A 17564-nucleotide genomic window follows, 5' to 3' on the forward strand; every position below is an offset into this window, starting at 1 on the left:
CACCTCATCTTCTCACTTGGAATTCTGTAGATTCCTTGACTATCTTTTTATGTATAATAGAGACTTAGATATTGGTCCATTTCACCTTACTGATTTTAGCATTTCCAAACCCCATAGTCTTATCTCAGTTGTGTTATTATTAGTAGGCATAATATCATCCACTGTCATCAGAGTTTCCATTCCTGAACATAGGAAAGGCAGTACGGCAGACCCCTGTAGTAACACTGGTGTTAAGGGACCCAGAAAAAGTTCTAGAATGTACGATAACATGTTTTGAGAAGAGAAAAGATGAAATATGCAATTTGAACAGAAGTTTATCTGAAGCTAACCTTACACATTTTTCCTCCCAACAAGAGTATCCAGAGTTTACTTCAGACTTTGAGAGTCCCAGAATTTCAGTAACACTAAATACCATTAGTTTAATTTTTGTAACACTATGGTTTTGTGTCATTTAATATCTACAAATCTGAGAAAATACATGTAGGAGTACTTTTTTAAAATCAGTAAAATATGATATCAATTTAATTTTAAAAGAATATTCACACTTAGGTACTATTTAACTATTTTAATCAAAGTGTGTGCTCCTTACTTTTATAGATTATCTTTCTTTATTCAGCTTTTCTTTTACTGTGTGCCCATGTATTTCAATGCTGTAAGCTAACTGCAACTTCATTTAACAGATGCATTGAAACAATACCTATATTGCCAAAATAATTTCCCTTTAAGGTCTTCATGCTGCTGAACTATTTTTTGGTAGAGATTATTAACTGGTAATTATTTTACACTGGCCAGAGGCTTCCCTTGTGCCTCAGCTGGTAAAGAATCCGCCTGCAATGCGGGAGACCTGGGTTCGATCTCTGGGTTGGGTAGATCCCCTGGAGAAGGGAAAGGCTACCCACTCCAGTATTCTGGCCTAGAGAATTCCATGGACTGTAGTCCACGGGGTCTCAAAGAGTCTGATGACTGAGTAACTTTCACTTTCAGAGAGTCACTGGGGGAAAACAAATATTATCAGTAGACTCAAACTGCCAAATGTTGCCGTGTAGTTACGGTTCTTACTTGTTTTCAAACAATTCCAGACACATAAAATAAGCAACTTAGTTCTGTAAGTTCAAAGTTGATTCTGATTCAGCTCATTTTCCCATATTGATCTAGCTATAGGAGTTTCTTTGATAACCTAATTTTTATAGAGAAGTCATATAATAAAAATGCAGTTGTAGTCTATAAACTTTATATTGTTAAATTAGTCTATTAAATTAAAATGTTTTGTTGGCCTATGAATTAACATTTGAATTATAGATTGTTGTGAATCACCTATTGTAATTTTAATAGAGAGCAGTAAAAAGCTTTTATGCAGCTTAATTTTTATTGAAATTTACAGTATCAGATTTTCTTATATCACTGATTTATATTTATATCACTAAGTCCCAATTGATAATATAGGTCAGTATGTGTGATCACCTTGTATGTGTCTGTTTTATTAAAATAACAAATATTTTAATTGAAAGAAAATAAATTTTAAGTTTCTGTTATTTTACTGTAATAACTGTGGAAATCTGAAGCGTTGAGATTTGCCATCACTACCATATTACGCTTATCCAATAGTGAGCTGTCGCTTATAGAAGGTTGTTTTATTTATATTAACTAGTTCTTTTCTCCTGTGTCATTATCTGTAACAGGACACACAATCTCAGGCAAAAGAAGAGCATTTTTAGAAACTACAGTTAGAAATAATCCATGCTGCTGTCATAACTAGTGGCTTTATTGTTTTCAAGGCTAACTATAATCAAAATTATGTTGTATATAATTATTTTGGGGGAGAATTTTTATTTTAACTTATGAATCTAAATTTGACCATAAGAAGCTTTTGTGGAGGTGTAAGTAGGATTCAGTAATACCTTTTTTAATTCAACGAAATACAGTTTAGAAGACTTGAACGTGTTTTTCATTTTTCACAATATTATGAAGTCATTTCTTTCACAATAACATTGAAAACATACAATTTGAGGAATGACTTATTAGATGTGAATGGTAGAAGCTACTGGAAAGTTTAATATATCCCAGTGGTCTAGTGGAAGCTCGTGGCTCTAGACTCTGAACTGTAGGTCTGTCTTTAGCAAGTATCAGTTGACTGTTTTCATATACAAGGTACTATGCTAAATTCTGCAGAGAATTTCAAAAGCCCTTGTTCTCAAGAAATGTTCAGTCATGTTAGAACAAGGCCCAAGACAAGTCAGAAATAAGTACAGAATAAATGTGCTATCAGTGCCATGGGGGAGATAAAAAGCTATCAAGATTCAAAAGAGAAAAACTATAGATGGTTTTAGGCATCAGGATAAACTTCATGAGGATGGCAGTACCTGAGATGGAAAATAAACACCGTCTCGGTAGGTAGAGAAAAGGCAAGGGTAGCAATCAGAAAGAAAAGCATAGGCAAGTGCCAAGTGTGTATGGAGAACACTGAATAGCGTGGTTTATTTCCCACAGTGAACTGACGCAAGGCAGCACTGGCAGAAGGGGCCAGGATGGTAGGCTGAAGATGTTTTGTGGAGAGTTTTATAGACCTGAGTAAGACTATAAAAGGAACCATTGTGGATTTGTAAGGTAGAGGTGATAGAATTAGAGGTACTTTGTAAAATTTGAGTTGTGATAGAACGATGACAGGGTGAGGGTGGGGCCGTCTCTTGGGAATTGTAGCTGAATGGTGATAAGGCCTGAACGTAGGGTCATGGAACTTGATTGGTAATGGAAAGAAGAAGACAGAAATATTAGAACAGTGTAGGACTTGTCATCCCATCAGAGACATACAGTTAAAGGGAAGAACCAAAAGTGCGACTCATGTCAAGAACGGGGTTGTCATCAATATAAATAGTACAATTAGAAGAATTTAGAGACTTGGGGAAATGGTGGGTTTTGATTTTGCATAGTGAGCCATAACAGGAAAAAAATTTCATGAAGCATTTGGAAATGCATTCCAAGAGAAAAGAGGCCAGAGCTTGAAACAAACTTAAGATTGGTCACAGAGAAGAAGGTAACTGTAGACAAGAGAGGGTTTATTAGTAGAATTTATAAGTATCCCTGAATATACCTGGGATCGAGTGAAGAATGAGCCAGGTGCTGGTCGTCCAGGTTGATGAAAAATGCCTTACTTGAATGTTGAGTCCAGTTAAAATAGCATTTAAGAAAAATAAAAGCTAAATTTTTTGGATTAAGGCTTTCATATGGACAGATTTGAAGAAAAAAAGTCCCTCATACAATAAATTTGAAGGTAGAATCAGAGTACTTATAAATGCATTTTTTTAAGTCTAGAAAATTGAAAATACCAGCTTTGCTGCTACTACCTAATCATGAACTATATTATACCAAAGGAAGAGGCAGCACATGGGAAAAGATGGTGGTGGTGGTTTAGTTGCTAGGTCGTATCCAATTCTTGCGACCCCGTGGACTGTAGCCTACCAGGCTCCTCTGTCCATGGGATTCTCCAGGCAAGAATACTGGAGTGGGCTGCCATTTCCTTCTCCAGGTTGCCATTTCCTTCTCCATGAGATAAGGTAGTAATGACTAAAGTTGGAAAAGCAGCCAAGATACCAGCAGAGAGCTACACCAAAACTGCAGAGATCATGCATCCAAAAACCCCCTGGCTGCCTCCAGCTCAGTTCTCACAAGTGTGGATTTTTCCCTTTGTTTTATGTATGAGCAATGGGCAAAATTGTTAGCATAAAAGAAATTGTTATTCTTTTCAATTAAAATTAAATATGCTTTAGATTTTTCTCTTTTTGCAGATTAACTATTTGATAAAATTTATAACAAACTAAATGGGCTTCGCTGGTGGTGCAGATGGTAAAGAATCCACCTGCAATGAGGGAGACTTGGGTTCAATCCCTGGGTTGGAAAGATTCCCCAAGAGAAGGGAGTGGCAACCCACTCCAGTATTCTGACCCAGAGAATTCCATGTACCATGTGGTCTCAAAGAGTCGGACACGACTGAGCAACTTTCACTCACTTATACCAAACTAAAAACATGATTATTTTATAACTTGAGTAATCTCATGACATTTGAAATCATTTCAGACATAAAAGATAATTCCTTCAGCCGATCACGGAGCTCAAGTGTAACCAGCATTGATAAGGAATCCCGGGAAGCAATCTCTGCTCTTCATTTCTGTGAAACTTTTACTCGAAAGACAGATTCAGCCCCATGCCCGAGTTTGTGGGTTGGTACTACACTGGGAACGGTGCTTGTCATCGCACTGAACCTTCCCCCGGGAGGAGAGCAAAGACTTCTTCAGCCTGTGATTGTCTCTCCAAGCGGTATGTGTGCTCTGCTGCCGGGCTACCCTTGAAAGTGTGCTTTACTATAAATTGATAGAAGCCTTTGCTTTTCATCTTTGAATCAGTCTAAGAATTCTGAATGCAGATAGTTACAGTCTTTTGCTTTTAATTGAAGGAATACATGGATTAAGATTTCAGAATATCATTTACTTATACAGCCATTCAAGTTTTGCATTTTTTTAAACATTAGGATCATGTCTAAAATGATTACTACATAAGAAAATGAAAACAAAATACTGTTGTTCTGTCACATTCTAGGATACCTTGAAATAGTATGTTCTATAAGGAAAAGGATGGTATATATTTAGGGAAAACAGAAAAGTTTTTTAAGTATTATACACTTAGCTATTTTTAATCTCTTAAGTGTGAAGTCTTAAGATCGTTTTTCTTCTTTGAAGAATTAGAAAAGGTTATTTAACAAAAAATTTTAAGAAGAAAAAATTTATACTCTTCCTATATTAAAAATGAGAGGAAAACATGATTTTGCTCTCTAGTATATTTCTTGTTTATATATTATACATGTAGTATTTTAACTTTTCTAGTAATCATATTAAAATGATAAAAGAAACAAGTGAAATTAATTTTAGTATAACAAATTTCATTTAGCCCAGTCTGTGCAAAATGCTAAATCATTTTAGCATGTAATCAGTATTTTTATATTACTGAGTTATTTTATTATAATTTGATTGTGCTAAGCCTTCAAATCCAGCCTATATTTCACTCTTACAGCATGCCACAGTGTGGACGAGCCACAGTTCATGTGGCTAGGCACTGGGCTGCTATATTGGACCTTGCAGCTGTACATGCCATCTACTTATATTCAGCAGTAGTACACTTGCCAGGTGTGGTTATGAGACCTCGTTCTAGACATCCCAGCATTTATCAGTTTGGTAACACTTACTGAGATCTTTTTCCAGATTCAGATATCATGCTTGAGGTTTGAATCCTGTCAATGAGCCAGTATACAATTTTGATGCAGTATATATTCTACATATTTTTGAGTGTCTAGTGTGTGTCAGAGTTGGAATAAATGTATTTCCTGTCTGGAGTAAAATACTTTTTATTTACTGAAATTTCAATTTTAGGTACTATATTGAGGTTAAAAGGGGCGATCCTGAGAATGGCGTTCCTGGATTCCACAGGCTGCTTGCTGCCACCTGCACATGAACCCTGGAAAGAACACAATGTCCCTGAAGAAAAGGATGAGAAAGAGAAACTGAAGAAAAGAAGACCTGTCTCTGTATCTCCCTCCTCTTCTCAGGAAATCAGTGAAAACCAGTATGCAGTGATATGCTCTGAAAAGCAAGCAAAAGTGATCTCATTGCCAACCCAGAACTGTGCTTACAAGCAGAACATTACAGAGACCTCATTTGTGCTTCGTGGAGACATTGTATCGTTAAGTAACAGCATCTGCCTTGCCTGCTTCTGTGCCAATGGACACATTATGACTTTTAGGTAAGAGGTTTTTGTTTGTTTTTTAAACACAAATATAGCATTTCCTCCCGTCAAAACATAATCTTGCAGAATTGTATTCAGTTTGGAAGAAGTGCTTTTAATTTGCTTACAGTCATATACACTGAGAATTTATATTCCTTCAGTTACTAGTGAACAAGTCCGTGAGGAAAAGAAATCAGTTTATCTCCCACTCAGGTACACTAAATCATGAGGTTTAGAAGGTCCCTGCCATTTTCACTTCCTGTAGTATTTGTTCAAGACTAAAGCCTACCTGTCTGTTAATAAGTTTTTCATTGTGTTCTCAAGTTTGCCGAGTTTAAGGCCTCTGCTGGATGTGTATTACTTGCCCCTTACCAACATGCGGATAGCCAGAACGTTCTGCTTCACCAACAACGGACAAGCCTTGTACCTTGTCTCACCTACAGAAATCCAGAGACTCACTTACAGTCAAGAAACCTGTGAGAATCTTCAGGTAAGTAACAAAACTATCACTATCATTTCTTCAGAGGTAAAATATTTTCTCAAGTCCCTTACATTGTCCATCCCTTGTACTTCATGAGAAAATTCAAAGCTTTTCTTGAGAACTTGAGAGCATATGCTTTGATTCTGGCAATAAAGTATCTTCATCAGATTCCTGTTATAAGAGGGACTCCATCTCATCAATCCATATTGTTTCTCGCCAGTGATGTCAAAGAAATACAAAATACTACATCCGTTTTATACCACTCATCACACAGATTAAATATCTATTATGTAGAAACAAAAGAAAATTCCTTTTTAAAGGTATATGTTGATGTGAAAATAATTATATCTATTTTAGGACAAATTGTGTCATTCCTTCTCATATACTCTGTATTCAAAGTATATATACACATTATCAGAAAAAGTAAGATTTGATAATTTTCCTCTGAATTTTTTTGTTGATCTATTTGTGAGAGATTACAAAATCTTTATAAAACTGTATCTTTTAAAAGTATTGAGTGCTTTATGTGCTTGTATATTTATTAGAAATGATCAGTTTAGCTTGAACTTTTTAAATAAAAGTGCTCTTTAAATATTAGAGCTAAAATAGTCATTGATATTTAGAGAAACCATTATCTAAGGGAACTTTATTGTGAAAGTTTTTACTTAGCCATATTTTACTGGTTTATAAATTTAAATTTGTAACTTATTTTTAGAATATGAGCTTTGGAGTCAAGAAGAATGAATTTAAGTCCTAGCTTTGCTAGTTTCACAGTTATGTGACCTTAGACAAGTTAGTATGTCTGAACTTCATTATATTTAAAATGAGCATAAAAATAATATCTAATGTCATAGGATCTGTTAAGGAGACAGTACACATAAAGTTCTTACTAGCACAGTGCTCAGTAGAAAGTACGTGCCCTCACATGTTAGTAGTAGTATTTCAGTAAGCTAGACTATACCAGAAACATACTCCCGATATTATATACCTTGAGAGTGAAACAAAATTACAGTTATAACTGTATTACGATTAGAACTGTATTCTGGTAGCTCAGCTGATAAAGAATCCACCTGCAATGTAGGAGACCCCGGTTCGATTTCTGGGTCGGAGAGAGCCCCTGGAGAAGGAATAGGCTTTCTACTCCAGTATTCTTGGGCTTCCCTGGTGGCTCAGGAATCCACCTGCAATGCAGGAGACCTGGGTTCAATCCCGGGTTGGGAAGATCCCCTGGAGGAGAGCATGGCAACCCACTCCAATATTCTTGCCTGGAGAATCCCCAGAGACAGAGGAGCCTGGTAGGCTCCAGTCCATGGGGTTGCAAAGAGTCGGACACAACTAAGTGCCTAAGCATGTATACTTAAAAGTTAAGTAGAAACATAGAAGATATAAAGACCAAAATTGAATTTGTAGAGATGAAAATCTACAGTGTTAGAGATGAAAAATATACTGGATGGAATTAACAGATTAGACATTAGAGAAGAAAAGATTAAGTAACTTGAAAGCATAGCAATAGAGAAAAACTATTGAGTGTTTATACTTGGAAAATTTTTGCACTAAAATACCTGTATTCGAAAAGACATGGCATGTATGCTCTGTCATGTCCGACTCTGCGAAAAGAAGTTCTCATCAAATCAGTGACTTCACCATCTACCTTAAGAAACTGAAAAAGAAGAGCAAGTTAAACCCAAGTAAACAGAAGAAAGAAAATAATAAATATCCAAATGGAAATCAATGAGATAGAAAACATCAGTGAAGTCAAAAACTTGATCTCTGAAACCAATAAAATTGATCTCAAGCCAGACTGATTGTGAAGAGAGAATTTAGAAATTTACCAATATCAAGAATGAGAGAAGTGACTTCTGTAGATTCTACAAATGCTAATTAAAATGGATAAGAAGGAAATACTATGAACAGCTTTAGGCCAGTAAATTTAAAAACTTAGGAAATGTGCAAATGTAGTGTGAGACACGTATTAACCAAAGTTCATTCAAGAAAACAATAGATAACCCAGAGAATACTATAGGAAAATTGAAGTTAGAAACCTTGAACAAAGAAAATGGAGGCCTCGGTGGCTTCATTTGTGTATTCTATCAACATTTCAGGAAGAAATAGTACCAGTTTTATATAAAACTCTTTGAAAAGTTAAAGAGGGGAAATGCTTTCAGCTTGTTAATGGTATGTTCATAGAACATGTTGCCAAAACCAATGATTTTAAAGTAAAGAAAATTACATATAGATCAATATTCTTTACAAATCATAGATGTTAAAATACTAAGCAAAATTTTAGGAAATTGAACCAAACAGTATATCAGATGAATAATTCTGGTCATGATAATTCGTCATAACCAAATAGGATTTATCCCAGGAATGTAGAGTTGACTTCACATTTATAAATCAGTCTGTGGAATTCACATTAGTAAATTTAAAAAACAAGAAGCAGTTGACAAAATTCAACATCCATTCCTGATTAAAGAAAAGTCACACAAGGTATAAACGGGAACTTCAGAGGCATCTAGGAAAATCTACACCTGGTGTAATACTTAGTGTTGAGATAGTGCCCTGAGTATTGGTGTTTTCATTTTCTTCAGCTACATACCCAGGAGTGGAATTGCAAACCCCAATACACAGGGCACTATCTCAAAACTAAGTATTATATCAGGTGTAGATTTTCCTAGATGCCTTTGAAGTTCCCGTTTATACCTTGTGTGACTTTTTTTTAATCAGGAATGGATGTTGAATTTTGTCAACTGCTTCTTGTTTTTTAAATTTACTAATGTGAATTCCATAGACTGATTTATAAATGTGAAGTCAACTCTACATTCCTGGGATAAATCCTATTTGGTTATGATGAACAACAGAATAGGAAAGACTAGAGATCTCTTCAAGAAAATTAGAGATACCAAGGGAACATTTCATGCAAAGATGGGCTCGATAAAGGACAGAAATGGTATGGACCTAACAGAAGCAGAAGATATTAAGAAGAGGTGGCAAGAATACACAGAAGAACTGTACAAAAAAGATCTTCACGACCAAGATAATCACGATGGTGTGATCACTCACCTAGATCCAGACATCTTGGAATGTGAAGTCAAGTGGGCCTTAGAAAGCATCACTATGAACAAAGCTAGTGGTGGTGATGGAATTCCAGTTGAGCTATTTCAAATCCTGAAAGATGATGCTGTGAAAGTGCTGCACTCAATATGCCAGCAAATTTGGAAAACTCAGCAGTGGCCACAGGACTGGAAAAGGTCAGTTTTCATTCCAGTCCCAAAGAAAGGCAATGCCAAAGAATGCTCAAACTACCGCCCAGTTGCACTCATCTCACACACTAGTAAAGTCATGCTCAAAAGTTCTCCAAGCCAGGCTTCAGCAATGCGCGAACCGTGAACTTCCAGATGTTCAAGCAGTTTTAGAAAAGGCACAGGCACCAGAGATCAAATTGCCAACATCCGCTGAATCATGGAAAAAGCAAGAGAGTTCCAGAAAAACATCTATTTCTGCTTTATTGACTATGCCAAAGCCTTTGACTGTGTGGATCACAATAAACTGTGGGGAATTCTTCAAGAGATGGGAATACCAGGCCACCTGACCTGCCTCCTGAGAAATCTTTATGCAGGTCAGGAAGCAACAGTTAGAACTGGACGTGGAACAACAGACTGGTTCCAAATAGGAAAAGGAGTACGTCAAGGCTGTATATTGTTACCCTGCTTATTTAACTTCTATGCAGAGTACATTATGAGGAATACTGGGCTGGAAGAAACAAAAGCTGGAATCAAGATTGCCAGGAGAAATATTGAACACCTCAGATAGGCAGATGACACCACCCTTATGGCAGAAAGTGAAGAGGAACTCAAAAGCCTCTTGATGAAAGTGAGAGAGGAGAGTGAAAAAGTTGGCTTAAAGCTCAGCATTCAGAAAACTAAGATCATGGCATCTGGTCCCATCACTTCATGGGAAATAGATGGGGAAACAGTGCAAACAGTTTCAGACTTTATTTTGGGGGGCTCCAAAATCACTACAGATGCTGATGGCAGCCATGAAATTAAAAGACGCTTACTCCTTGGACGGAAAGTTATGACCAACCTAGATAGCATATTAAAAAGCAGAGACATTACTTTGCGAACCAAGGTCCGTCTAGTCAAGGCTATGGTTTTTCCCGTGGTCATGTATGGATGTGAGAGTTGGACTGTGAAGAAAGCTGATCGCCGAAGAATTGATGCTTTTGAACTGTGGTGTTGGAGAAGACTCTTGAGAGTCCCTTGGACTGCAAGGAGATCCAACCAGTCCATTCCAAAGGAGATCAGTCCTGGGTGTTCACTGGAAGGACTGATGCTAAAGCTGAAACTCCAATACTTTGGCCACCTCATGCAAAGAGTTGACTCATTGGAAAAGACACTGATGCTGGGAAGGATTGGGGGCGGGAGGAGAAGGGGATGACAGAGAATGAGATGGCTGGATGGCATCACCAACTCGATGGACATGAGTTTGGGTGAACTCTGGGAGTTGGTGATGGACAGGGAGGCCCAGCGTGCTGCAGTTCATGGGGTCGCAAAGAGTCGGACACTACTGAGCGACTGAACTGAACTGAAGGTAGTTCTAGTTTTTTGGAGAACTTCCATGCAGTTTTCCATAGTGGCTGCACCAGTTCATATTCCTCCCAACTGTGTACTAAATTGCCACCAGCAGTTTCCTTCCCTCCACATTCTTACCAACATTTGTTATTTGTGGACTTTTTGATGATAGCCATTCTTAGAGTAGCCACGATACGGAAGAAACTTCAAGTGCCCCATCAGCAGATGAATGGATAAAGAAAATGTGATAGATAGATAGACATACACACACATATACATACATATGATGGTATACTACTTAGCCAAAATAAGAATGAAATTTTGCCAGTTACCTGTATAGACATGGAAAGTATTATGCTTAGTGAAATAAGTCAGAGAAAGGCATACAGTGTATTATCACTTGTATGTGAAATCTAAAAAATAAACAATATATATAATAAAACAGAAACAGACTCACACATGGAGAAAACTAACTAGGGGTTACCAGTGGGCAGAGGGAAGGAAAGAGCAATATAAGGGTAAGGGATTACAACTATGTATAAAATAAATAAGCTATAAGGATATATTGTACAGCATGGGCATTACAGTCAATATTTTATCATAATTTTATTTTTTTAACTTTAATTTCTTTATTTGGCTGCTTCAGGTCTTAGTTCTATCTTTGTTGTAGTATGCAGGATCTTTAACTGCAGCATGTGGGATCTAGTTCTCTGACCAGGAATCAAACCCAGGCCCCCTGCATGGGGAGTACAGTCTTAGCCACTGGGACCACCAGGAAAGGCCCAATTTCATAATAACTTTAAATGGAGTATGAGCTATACAAATATTGAATCACCATGTTGTACATCTTAAGGTAATAAAATAAGTCAACTAATAAAATATTACAGTTCAGTTTAAGAAAAAAATTATAAAGCGTATGCATTGACTCACTCGTGAAATTCGTTTCCTATATTTTATCACTTATTAACACAAATGACAAATGAGATACAGTTGTCTAACATCAGACAAGTATATTTGTTTCTGTACCTTCATATTTTAGAGTAGTTTAAAAGTTCCAGACATTGTTTCAGATATATTACTATTACTAGATGTAGAGAAATATCATAGATAATACAAATCTATTTAGATTTCACCAATGTTTATTAGTCATTAAAGTTAATTGTTCTAAAGAATATGTTTATCATAATTAAAATTTTTATTTAAATACAAATGAAAAGTATTTAAGATACTATTCAGTGGTATTGAAATACATACTTTTTTTAACATCTGTATTCCTCTCCAAATCCTAATACTAACCACAGACTGTGCAGACTCTTTAAGAAATGCCTATTTTTAAACTTCCTTTAAAGATATATGTTCACAGTGGTAATCTAAAGATAAATGACTTCATATTTTCTAACTTGTTTCATCTCCATGTGAAAGGAGATTTTTCTATTTAATGTATACATCACTCAGTATCTAATCTCGGCATTTTGCATTATCTTTAACTCATTAAAGATAATCTTCATTATCTTTAATCCTGGTAACATTCCTGAGAGGTAAGTATTAGTATTACTTCTTTATTAAGTTAAGGAAACCAGTTCTCTGAGAGACTGATTTGCCTAAGATCCCTCTGCATGTAAAAGGCAGAGGTGAGAATCAAACCCAGGTTCATGTGGTTCCAATTTATACTCATACCAATACACTATGCTGCTACTGCTAAGCCACTTCAGTCGTGTCCAACTGTGTGTGACCCCATAGACGGAAGCCCACCAGGCTCCCCCGTCCCTGGGATTCTCCAGGCAAGAACACAGGAGCGGGCTGCCATTTCCTTTTCCAATGTGTGAAAGTGAAAAGTGAAAGTGAAGTCGCTCAGTCGTGTCCGACCCTTAGCCGACCCCATGGACTGCAGCCCACCAGGCTCCTCCATCCATGGGATTTTCTAGGCAAGAGTACTGGAGTGGCTTGCCATTGCCTTCTCCGACCTATACATATACACAATACCAATACACTATAGTGACTCTTAATTTACAACTATAATCTCTGCATTTTAAATATCCTACTTTATACTTATAAAATTACATGATCATTAAACACTAAGTAAATTAAGAAGGGTAAACCACAATTCTAAAGTGAGGTAAATTTGAAAGAGCATATTTTTATGCTGTGACTCTGTATATGTCTTATTATTGATTTAGCATAAAAGACACTCAAATGGTAGCTGTTTGCAGTTTGTTGTATCGACTTAATAAATGCAGTTTAAATTATAATCTGCAGAGTATTATATAAAAAGATTGGAAATATGTCTAAAATTACCTTTGTTACACAGGCAAATGTAAATTTGAATTAAATAATAGGTATTAGTATATTCTGTGGTGGATTTTAACAGGTTTGATTTATTGACTTTAGGGAGTTTTTCATTCTAGTTTTACTCCACTTTATAGAAATCCAGAGGAAAGAAAATTTAAATGTAAAGCCTTCAATCCACTTCAGCCTTATAAATGAAACTCTGTGTTGTATATTGTTAGCATTATCTCCTTTCATTTATAATCTGGTTGGGGAGACAACATTAATATGGCTGTATCTGGGAATTCCGTGGCAGTCAGTGGTTAAGACTGCATGCTCTCACTGCTGAGGGCCTGGCCTCAATCTCTGGTCAAGGAATTAAGATCCCAGAAAACAAAAGGTGCAACCAAAAAATGAAAAAAAGAAACATGGATATATCTAAAAGTAAAATCTTGGGACATCCTTTATTAACTTGCTTAGCCCAGCGCTAAAAAAGAAACTCTAAAAAATACACATTTTTAGCTCCAACTTTAATGTAATATCAGACAGAACTACCTGGAACCAATCGTGTACTTGTCATTTCTATCATAGCTACTTCTCTTTACTAGGCAGAAATGCAATCCCAAGCCTCACTATACTTTTATTTTGCTTTTAAAGGTTCCCAGAGTTGCCTTGTAAATGATATTGCTACCATCCGTCTTTTATAGAAACTTCTCTTCCCTCTTTATGTCTCATCTACAATGTCAGTAAAATGTCAGCAGTTTTTCTTGTCTGCTGACTTACCCTTCCTGTTTCTGTGCTCTGAAGAATATTGACAAAAATTTCAGGAAAATCTGACAGTATAGAAAGAAGCCTTTGCATCTCTCAGCCTGATTTCTGGAATTCCAGGTGTATGTTGGCATAATTCTGTTCCCAGCATATGTTTATGAAAAAAGATGTGTGTCTTTCTAAACTAATAATTTTCTGACTCAGCTATCATTCCACTAGCCTTTTCAGTTTGCTAATATATTTTCTTCTTTCTAATGTAAGAAGACCTAGTTATTAATACAGTTACCAATTCTTGATAATAAGTTATAAAGTTATTTATCATAAAGATTGGAATCTCCTTACAGTTTAAATTTAAATCATCTTTGCTTAAAATGTGGAGAAAGTAATCTAGCCAAAGTAGCAAACAAGTTACTCTTAGTCAAGTTAATCTTAATAACTTAGTGTTTCACCAAATCAGACTGTTCTAGATCTGATCATTTGAAATGTGCTCATTAATTGTGAACCTCAACAGCTAATGTTACAAGTTTTAGTTAAAGAGTTTACAGTGCTGGTTTTGTGATTACAGTTTAGTGTCCCTGAAACTTTAACAATTACAATTTGTTTTGATTTTAAAGGAAATGTTGGGTGAACTCTTCACTCCTGTAGAAACACCTGAAGCACCAAACAGGGGATTCTTTAAAGGCTTGTTTGGAGGTGGTGCACAATCTCTTGATAGAGAAGAACTATGTAAGTTGATTTATTTAATTTGGATAATATATCTATAAAACAAACATTCAAGCCATGTAAATTTTTCTTATGTGTATAAATTTATGTTCACCTTTTTCCTCTCTGTCACGACAATTGATGGATCCATCTTTTAGCAAAATGCATAAAATTGTTTTCTGCCGTATACTAACTTAAATCAGGGGAATATTTTACTCAGCAAATACAAAATCAGCATGGCTTCAGGCTTAAAAGGAATAAGCTTTAAGTGAGTAATTTGAAAATATTTTCTAACTTTCGTTAAATATGATCTTTATTATTATTTTAATTCTATAATGGACTTTAGTTGATAACCTTAACTTCGAAAAACTTTTTACGTAAACATTTATTTTATCTTACAAAACCTCCATCTACTCTCATTGCACTTAGAAGATTATTTAAAATGTAAAGTCTAGTTCATGTACTATCTTCCATATAATTGGCACAAATTGGAAATTGGTCCTTGAATGAACTAGTAAATCAATGAATGTTTCACCTTTCTTTCAAATAGGAGCTATTAGCTATTGTTGAATTTTTATTTTCTTTTATTCTTTTTTACTAAAATATTCTAGAATTTTCCTTTTCTGTTCTGTTTACTAGAAAAACTGTAAGATTAAATATTAGCAAGTAAGAGTGTAGTACAGTTTCATTTTTAAAATTTATCCTAATGATTGGTCAGTCATCTGGGTAATGAAGATTGGTCAGTTCTAATTCATTTAAAAAATGAAGACTGCTCTTCAAATCATGGGGGACTGATAATTTAGAATAACATTTTTACCAAGATTAATTGATAAAGCTGTACAAAGTTCAGTTTTTATAAACATCAGTGAGCTAACGATGTAATGAAGACAGTATACATGGGGAAAGGTGGTAAGCATTGCAACCTGAGGCCACTTTTGCCCTGGAGTACTTTGCTAATCTAAAGCAGCAAACTGAAATTCTGAACTGTGTTAGGACCAGCCAGGTAGGCTTCCAGAATTGGCTAAGGTGGCAACCCTGATAAATAACACTTCCTCTTTGAAAGGCCCCCCAGGACCAAGGGCCATAGCTTAAGAGTAAAACTGATGTGAGCATATACACAAATAAATATTTAATGAAGCCCTTATCAACTTGCTGCCCCAAACTTTGTAACTTATTCTAAATTTTATTTGGGAATTCAAAAGGTCTCACCTCTTCTGTTTAACACTGTACTAGAGTCTTTAACCAGGGCAGTTAGGCGAAAAGAGAATATAGTTGGCATGCAGTTGGAATGGAAGGAATGAAACTGTCTCTGTTTGCAGATGACAGCCATGCCAATAGAAAATCTTAAGGAAACCACACACATACACACAGTGTTTCTAACTACTGGTGGTTAGGACTCAGCACTTTCACTGCCATGGCCCTTGGCTCTCAATCCCTGGTTGGGGAACTAAGATCCTGCAAGCTGCACAGTGTGGCCAAAATAAATTTTTAATTAAAAAATTAAACACATTCTAGGCAATAAACAAGTTCAGCAAGATTTTAGGCTACAAGGTCCATATAAAGAATCAATTGCATTTCTATACACTAGCAATGGACAAACCAAAAATTAAATTAAGAAAGGAGTTTCGTTTATCAAAAAGATGAAATACTAGAACATACACCTTAAAAATATGCTAAAAACTTCAAACATAATTTAAATAAATTAAGACATAAATAAATGGATTAATATCTACGTTCATGGATTGGAAGATTTAATATTGCTGAGATGGCAGTTTTCCCCATATTGATCAATATATTCAACATAATCCCTGTCAAAGTCCAAGCCAGTTTTTGAAGAAAGAAATAAGCTGTTTCTAAGATTCATATGAAAATGGAAAGGATTCAAAATAGCCACACACACACATACACAAAATTTTTTTGAAAAGAAAAAAGATCTGAGTCACATTTTTATTTCCAGTCTTGTTACAAATCAGGAATCAATCAAGATAGTGTGGTACAGGCATTAGGATGGATACATAGACCAATGGAAAAGAATTGAGTGTCCAGAAGTAAGCCCATACATGTATGGTCAATTGATTTTCTACATGGATGCCAAGAAACTCCAATGGTGAAAGAGTGGTCTTTTAACAGATGGTGTTGGGACAGTGGATATCCACATGCAAGAGAATCCGACTCACACTATACACAAAAATTAATAACTCAAAATGGATCAAAGACCTCAGTGTAAGAGCTAAAACTATAAAACTCTTAGAAGAAAACCTAAGTATAAATCTTTGAGACCTTAAATTACACAGTGGTTTCTCAGATATGACACCTAAATAAAAACCAACCAAAGAAAACAATAAATTGTGTTCTAAAATTAGAAGTCAGAAAACGTAATGATATCTATTGAGTCTAATAGCCAGAGTGTTAAAAAAAAAAAATTCTTCAAACTTTTTTATTCTTACTCAACAATAAAAAGCCAAATAGTCCGATTTTAAATGGGCAAAGGGTTTGAATAGACTTTTCTCCAAAGAAAACATACAAATTGCCAATAAACACATGCAAAGATGCTCAATATCGTTTGTCATTAGAGAAATGCAAATCAAAACCACAATGAAATACCACTTCACATTTACTAGGATGGTTGTATTCAAAACACTGATCTCAAGAATATGGAGAAATTGGAACCCTTACAAGTTGCTGGTGCAAATATAAAATAGTGTAACCTCTTTGGAAAACTCCAGCTGTTTCTCAGGAAGTTAAACATGAAGTTACATGACCCAGCAATTCCATTACTAAGTGTAAACCCAAGAGAATTGAAAACATGTGCTCACACAAAAATGTGTACAGATGTTCATAGCAGCATTATTCATAACAGCCAAAAAGTGGCAACAACTCAAATGCCCATCAACTGATGAATAGATAAACAAAATGCCATATATCCATATCCATACAATAGAATATTACTGGGTTATTAAAAAGGATGAAGTACTGCCACATGCTACCATATGATTGAATCTTGACAT

The 17564-nt window shown here is 35.6% G+C and overlaps 1 protein-coding gene across 6 annotated transcripts in view; it reads left to right on the forward strand.

Annotated features, from left to right (window-relative positions):
- Nucleotides 1-17564, forward strand: part of STXBP5 (syntaxin binding protein 5) — a 171157-nt gene that overhangs the window by 144700 nt on the left and 8893 nt on the right. For all 6 annotated transcript variants that reach the window (XM_055432787.2, XM_055432789.2, XM_088840813.1 and 3 more), the window contains 4 exons: nucleotides 4072-4311; nucleotides 5418-5787; nucleotides 6094-6259; nucleotides 14469-14580. In XM_055432787.2, the coding sequence (XP_055288762.1) occupies nucleotides 4072-4311; nucleotides 5418-5787; nucleotides 6094-6259; nucleotides 14469-14580 (888 nt within the window). The remainder of the gene's footprint in view (nucleotides 1-4071; nucleotides 4312-5417; nucleotides 5788-6093; nucleotides 6260-14468; nucleotides 14581-17564) is intronic.

Source organism: Moschus berezovskii, chromosome 10 (assembly GCF_049115385.1).
Source record: "Moschus berezovskii isolate FMDL1 chromosome 10, NW_MosBer_1.0, whole genome shotgun sequence".
In the NCBI taxonomy this organism is placed as follows: domain Eukaryota; kingdom Metazoa; phylum Chordata; class Mammalia; order Artiodactyla; family Moschidae; genus Moschus; species Moschus berezovskii.